This window comes from Lupinus angustifolius, chromosome LG02 (assembly GCF_001865875.1).
Source record: "Lupinus angustifolius cultivar Tanjil chromosome LG02, LupAngTanjil_v1.0, whole genome shotgun sequence".
Lineage (NCBI taxonomy): Eukaryota > Viridiplantae > Streptophyta > Magnoliopsida > Fabales > Fabaceae > Lupinus > Lupinus angustifolius.
This window is the reverse complement of record NC_032010.1, coordinates 5,965,882-5,973,246: the sequence shown is the minus strand read 5'-3', so window position 1 is coordinate 5,973,246 and position 7,365 is coordinate 5,965,882. Positions and strand designations below refer to the sequence as shown.

Genomic DNA, 7,365 nt, shown 5'->3' with positions numbered 1-7,365 from the left:
GAAAGCTCTTTATGGCTTAAAGCAAGCTTCGTGTGCATGATACGATCGTCTAACAAACTTTTTAACTTGATAAAGATTTTACTAAAGGAAAGTTCGATACTATGTTATTCATTAAGAAAATAAATCATCATACTTTACTTATTCAAATTTATGTCGATGATATTATTTTCGGTTCTACTAATGATCTTATGTATAGTTAATTTGGTAAGATGATGCAAGGGGAGTTTGAGATGTCCACGATGGGAAAGTTGAACTACTTTCTTGGACTACAAATCAAACAACTCAAGGATGACATCTTTGTTTGTCAGTCTAAATACTGCACGGATCTGCTGAAACGTTTCAAAATGGATGACTGCAAACATGTCGCCACTCCTATGAGTTCTGGAACATACATTGATGTTGATGTAACTGGAAAATGTATCGACATCTCTAAGTATCGAGGTATGATTGGTTTCCTTCTTTACCTTACTGCAAGTAGACGTGATAATATCTTTAGTGTATGTCTTTGTGCATATTATCAATTAAAACCTAAAGAGTCACATCTTACTGTCGTGAAAAGAATATTAAAATATCTTAAAGGCATACTTGATGTAGGACTATGGTATCTTAAATGAAGTATATGTAATCTGGTAGGATATTCATATTCAGATTTCGTTGGATGCAAATCTAAAAGAAAAAGTACAAGCGGTACTTGTCATATTCTTGAAAATTCCCTAGTCTCTTGGTCTTGTAAAAATCAAGCGTGTGTTGCTCTAAGTATTACTATGGCATAATATATAGTTGCAGGAATTTGTTGTGCCCTAATATTGTGGCTCAAGCAACAATTGCAAGATTACGGATTAGACCTAGGATGCATTACCCTAAAATTGGATAATACTAGTGCTATAAATCTCACAAAAAATATGATTACTCTTAAATAACAGTAATACAAATCAATTGTGAATGTTTATAATGTTAGTGCATATTACACTATTTACTATAAACAAAAAAATGTATAAACTTATAATGTAAGAGTTTTTTATATGATCAATATATCATCTGTCATTTATCTTAATCATTATTGTTTCTTAAATAAAAGTAATATAAATGAATGATGTTAATATATTATTCCATTCTTTACTGTATTCCTTGGCTCAAAGAATAATGACTATTTTAACTCAGGTATAATTCCAAATGTAGAAGGATAGAAGTGGTATTCCCTCGTAAAAACCACTCCTCAATCCTAACAAGCACGTCGTTACCGAACCCGAGGACCCGCAACAGAACCGAGAAACGCCGTGAACGGCTGAGCTAGTTGAAGACCACCGGGAATCGGTCACCGGCGACGACAGAGAGATGTCGCTTGTAGATTATGCTTCCTCTTCAGACGACGACCTTGCGGAACCTACTGAAGAACAACGCAAAGAGGAGGAACCCCAACTTCCCCGACGCAATTTACCACCACCACTTCCTCATCCTCGGAATCAGTAATTCTCCCCTTCTCTTTGTTTTTGTCATAAAATTGTTTCCTCAGAAATCACTTGTAAATAGGTTGCGACTTGCGTTTTTTTAGTTTAGCATTGATTTTTATAGGTTAGTAGTTATTTTCTGTGTGATATAGTGATAATTTTTATAAATTTATTCAGATAGATGGGCTACAATGGCTGATTTTATAATTTATATTTTCATATTATAAGGTAAGCTTGTTGTCTTGTTACTTCGTGATTTCAAATCTTAGAAATAATCTCTTTGTTTACGATAGTAAGTCTGTGTACATCTATAATTCTCACACTCTACTAAATGGGTGCCTCGTGCACCGAGCCACATTTTTCTTAGGGCACGGCATTTTTCTAAGCCCTTCAACACAGTTTGGGAAGAAGAATTCATGTAGGACCCAGTAAATAGAGACTGGACCCATATGATTTAGTGGGTAACAAAGTAGATCCAATATTGGTAAAGACTGTTACATTACTGCTTAGGTGAACTTGTGAAGATAATATTTAGTTTATTCTTACTTCTGAAAAGAGGGTGAGCACGGCACAAGCTAAAATTGTTGTTTAGTGACTATGAAGCCATATGTTTAAATCTTGGAAACAACATTTCCGCTCGTGGCGGTAAGGCTGCGTACGTTTAACCTCCACGAAGAAAGATGTGTTTGGTGCAACGGCAAGGTTGTTGCTTAGTGACTATGAAGTCACTAGTTCAAATCCTGGAAATAGTCACTTCACTTGTAGGGGTAAGGCTAGGTATATCTATTCTTCTCAGATTTCACTAAGTGAGAGCCTCGTGCACTTGACTAAACTAACCTTTTTTTACTGGAGTTTTAAAAGTTCAGTGTCAGAATTTAAGGCTGATAGGTTGTGGCTAAGTTTCTGATTCGAGCCATTTTTTATCGAAAAGGAAGAGTAGGATTGGGGCTTGATGGATTGGTAATATATTGCGATTTTTCATTAAAAGTAAATAAATGGTATTCGAGCATGCTGTTTTGACAATAAAGCTTATAACTTTGGCATTAGAAACTCTGCATATGCTCTCCTCTTTACGGCAATGTTGTAAAAAAATTGAAAACAAAACAATGTTAGTTTTAATGGAACATAGTTACGGTACTAACCCTTTACTTTTTACTTAATCCTTCTTTTATTCCTTAGAAAAGTTTCTTTCTAGATTCATTGGTTTCTAATCCCGGAAATGATGAGGAGATTTTCCTTTGGCACTGTGGGAATATCTTCGACAGACTTGTGGCCATCATTTTGTGAGTTATGGCTTTTACCATAATTTTTAGCACTTTTTGCTGAATGTTTACAAATTTTGGTAAAAAAATAAGAGAGATAGCAGAGCTTTGTAGTGACTAGTGATATGTGTAAAAATTAAATAGGTGTTTGATGTACTTGATTGGAGTTTAATGTTTGAATACGCGTCACAAAGGTTTATGTCTTTTCAGCTTATCTGAGATTTAATTATCTTCTTAGCTCTGTTGTACTACTCGCCTATGGTTCCTTTAAGGTTCTGTCATTGATGTCTTTTCAGAGAGGTCAGAGAGCTCTTTACAGCTGATTTATTTTATGTTGTTTACTTTGTTACATTCCTTTTCTCTGATACTATATGTTCTTACTAAGTGTCAACTCAACATTAAGTCATTAACTATGGTAGCATTTCACCTTTCTTAAAAAACATTGTTCTCTACACTCTATATTTATGCACTTTCAACTTGTAGGACTAAATCTGAATCTTCGATGGACCAACATCCAGGGAAAAAACCACATTCATCCGTGCCTTCAGTGGAGAAACTTCCCGATGCTTCACTTCTTTTGAATTCACCTGCGTTCTCATCTAATCTGATTAATGCTAGTGACCACTCCTCTCGCGTTGCTGCCGCTCTAGCAGAAAATGCTTTACGTAAGAGAGACTCTACTGGAATGGCTTCTTCATCTGTTCGTAGTAAAGTTCCTAGAGGAAACCGCCCTCACTCAAGGAATGTTCCAGACACTTCTGGTGGGATGCTAGTTCCACCCCAGATTAGTGGAAGGTTAGTAGTGACATATTTGACAGATTGCTTTCTGCTTTTATCTATTTGTGCATTTGTTGCTAGCTATTTTAAAATTTAGAATGACTTCTTTGTAAATCTATGTTATATGTGACTGAATCTTGGACAGTAAAATGTCAATAAGAGAATAAATTCAATATAGTAGATATGAGAATGTTGCATTGGATGAGTGGACAAATTGCACAAGATAGGATTAGGCATGAACGCATTAGGGAGAAAGTTTGGGTTGCTCCTATTGTAGAAAAGATGAAAGAATCTCGCTTTAGGTGGTTTGGGCATGTGTGGAGATCATTAGAAGCCCCAGTAAGAAGAGTAGATCAATTGGAGGTTAGTCTAATTTATAAAGGTAGATGGAGGCCAAGAAAATCCATAGATGGAATGATGAGGAAAGATTTAGAAATCAATATTTTGTTAATGAACATGATTTATGATAAAACATTAAGACGTCGTTCAACCCATGTAGTCAATTCCATCTAGTGGGACTAAAGGGTTGGTGATATTGTTTTTTGTAAATCTTATCTCAGTGATTAAAAGATACTGAGTTGATGAAGGAGTCATGAAATATTTAGACATATATTAAGTCACGTAAGTTTTAATAACAGAAAACTAAAACAGAAGAAAATAGTCCCATTCTAGAATCATTCATGCCATGATCAGAATAGTCACCCTTCATGTTATCTTGATCTCCATCAACTCCAAGTTCATCATCTAAATTATGAATCTCCAAATCATTTAGAGGTGCACCAGGAGCACCACCAAAACCACCACATCTCCAAGTTGAACCAAGTCTTTTTTTTCAGAGTATCCAAATCCAAAACTTGGTTTTAGTTATTATTCACAGACCACAGTCCATAATTAGAAGATTATCATTGCTATACTCATTTGTTTTAATAACTTTATTGTTTGCCAGTTTGGAATTAGCCATCAAATAAACAACACTCCTTATCTATAGTTACATTTTCAATGAACTTCCTATTCTTAGACTAAGCAAATTGACTGGATATCCATTCCTTAAATATGAGCATCCTTATCAATGAATGTAACAAAGGGTAAGGAGAGACATGGAAACATAGATATAATTGTCTTTGCCTCACCACTGCGCCATCAAATCTGTGGTGTCCAGATCAGTCAGGACCTGTAATAGCACCACCATTGCAGCTCCATGAGCTGATATAAGCTCCCAGTGTTTATCAACATTTTCAGGAGCTGACATGTCGACTCACCGTGCCTCGATTCTAGCAAGTTCCATCTGCTGCCTCCATTCTCAAGCACTATAATAACCAATGTTGCTCTCCTTTATTTGGACTGAGCATTTTCCAATCCATTTTTTCTTCAAATTTTCTAGCGGACTTCATTAGAGAAGGTCTCGGGCTCGTGTCCCTTATCCAGCTAAATCCCCCCTAGTGCCTTGGTTCCACAAATCCAATATGGTGTTCATCTGTATATCAAGTACATCATATCTTCTATTTGGATGTGTTCACCATGTTATTCTGCTATTTGTGTTGGGTCTATTGGTCGCAGAACTCTTGGGTCTGTTTGGCTAGGTTTGTATGTGTTTTCTGTTTGACTAGATTTATTTGTAACAAGCTGAAAGCTTTCGCTTGAGGGGAAAATGTTGAACATGATATCGTGCATCTAATGTAGTAGTGGGAATAATAGAGTTCTATGGAATGGCTTAATGCTTCTCGTTAATAGAAATTGTATTTATTCATTCATGAATATAGATATCAAAATGCTGAGTGCAAATCAATAAAGCAAATCACTACACTTATGTTTGTTCTCTCTTTTCAAATAAGTCTCACATCACCTGCCTCATTGTTTCAGACGTGGTTTAAATACCTCTTGGACTACTCCTCTCAAAGCTAATTGGTTTTGAGATGGAATATTAACATGATGTCAGAGCCCAATTTCTCCCATGTTAATATGTGCCAAAAGTCATGGGTCAAAGGTAACCCATTATTGTTTGGTCCGATAGACCTCTATGGAGGGGCCATGTTGAGAAATAAGTTTTACATCGCTTACCTGTCTTGTTATCCCGGACTTGGTTTAAATACTTTTTGGGTTACTCCTCTCAAAGCCAAATAATTTTGAAATAGAACCTTAACAGTTTTCCAAATACCTCCCTAAGAGTAGCTAAAGTTGCAGAGGAAGAGTGAGTTAATTATGAAAGTCAAATGTTGCATAGGAATAGCAAGTTAATGTCCTAAAACAAAGTTCCTTTGTTACACTTTTGTATTTGGATTCCTATGATGATTTCATAGTTGTAACTAACAAATTAAAGAACAGCTTATAAGACAGCAGACTCACATTTGTTGCCATGCAGAGTGTTGTGTAACTTGGGCTGAGGTCTAATGTGCTATAGATATTGAGTTTTTTTCTCTTTTGTAGACAACTCTCTGCTTCGCATGGCCATTTAATGTTGCCAATTGAAATTTATGATTCCTTGAAGTGGAAGAAATGAAAACTTTCTGGAGTTAAAATTAATGTGTTGTAATAATTCAGTGGATTGTCATGCAATTCTCCTACTTCTATTCCTCACTTTTCCAGTTTAATTTTTGGCAATGCTAAAGCTGAGATGCCTATTTTTCTGTTAAGTTCTCCATAAGCTAATCTCTGAAATCTATGTTCATGCTTCTTCTGTTGAAATATATTGATATTAATGAGTTTATTTTGTATTTTTCAGGAAAAACGTTGCTACTGAAGACCTGAGCAGGTTATTTGTCAAAAAGCACAATGAACCTTCATCTTGATAACAGTACAGTTTGCATATTGAAATCAATGGGCGACAAAAACTTGTACCTAAAGATGTAGAATTTCACTAACTTTATACTTGATAGTGTTTGCTTTTGTAGAATGTGCACTAGTATGAACAACCTTTGAATGAACAACCTTTGAAGTTTCATTATATCTTAGTTTGGTCTGCTAATTATGTTACACAGTCAAATTCTTGCTTTGCCTAGTAGAAGAAAAAAGGCACCCTTTGGAGCTGATTGGTTCATGGCACAATTACAAGGGTTTAATCAATGCTTGGTCATGCTTAAACATTAAATAGTAAAACTTTGCATGGGAAATTATGGTTTTAAAATTTTGTAGATATTAAATATATTAGACCAATGATAAGAATGTTTGATGATAAAAAGTAAAATGCAATATAAAAAGTAAAATGCAATATAAACCTTAATTTAAGGGAATGTTAGGTAAATCCTAGCTTCTTTAGTGTCATGAAGTGTTGCTTTACCTTTTGACTTTATCTTCCTCATGATGCACAAATTTTAAATGTTACTTTTGGCATACCTTCAATCCTTTGGATTCTCAATCTGTCGAGTGTTGGACTTTCTCCTTCCTCTGGGTTAATAACTTCATGGATTCTCAACCCCCCGTTATCTTTAACATTTGTAAAACTAATAGTAATTTATTATTTTTAGGAAAGTAATCTATCTATTACCAATATAATAAAAAAAAACTTCTTCATGCCACATGTCACATCCTCCTCACATATTTTCCCTTCATGTCACATGTCACATCCTACTCACATGTTTTCCCTTCATGTCACATGTCACATTCTCCTCACATTTTCCCATCTTAAAATGTTATAAGTTATTAAAAAATTAAAAAAAAAACTCATTCATGTCACATGTTATTACTATGTACCTTCCTACCCTATCCTTTTTTTTATATATTTTATATGTTAATAATTTAATATTAATTAGCGATTGGTTATGTTGCTACCCCATCAAAATTGAGTGTTTACCATACCTATGTTTTATTATGTTAAAATGTAATAGACATTGAGCATTAGATGAGATTGAAATCATTTTTCACATCTAAACTATTTCTTTACA

General features: G+C 34.7%; 1 protein-coding gene across 1 annotated transcript; it reads left to right on the top strand.

Annotated features, from left to right (window-relative positions):
* LOC109334488 lies at positions 1,164-6,449 on the top strand. Its single transcript, XM_019570302.1, has 4 exons — positions 1,164-1,233; positions 1,264-1,466; positions 3,194-3,505; positions 6,207-6,449. The coding sequence occupies exons 2-4, from the start codon at positions 1,336-1,338 to the stop codon at positions 6,271-6,273; spliced, it is 510 nt and encodes a 169-aa protein (XP_019425847.1). The 5' UTR covers positions 1,164-1,233; positions 1,264-1,335; the 3' UTR covers positions 6,274-6,449.

Bases quoted from the DNA above. Each gene is read 5' to 3' on its own strand.
- LOC109334488 (XM_019570302.1), top strand. From the start codon at position 1,336: ATGTCGCTTGTAGATTATGCTTCCTCTTCAGACGACGACCTTGCGGAA. The intron at 1,467-3,193 runs GTAATTCTCCCC...TTCAACTTGTAG, and splicing joins CTTCCTCATCCTCGGAATCA to GACTAAATCTGAATCTTCGA. The intron at 3,506-6,206 runs GTTAGTAGTGAC...TGTATTTTTCAG, and splicing joins CCACCCCAGATTAGTGGAAG to GAAAAACGTTGCTACTGAAG.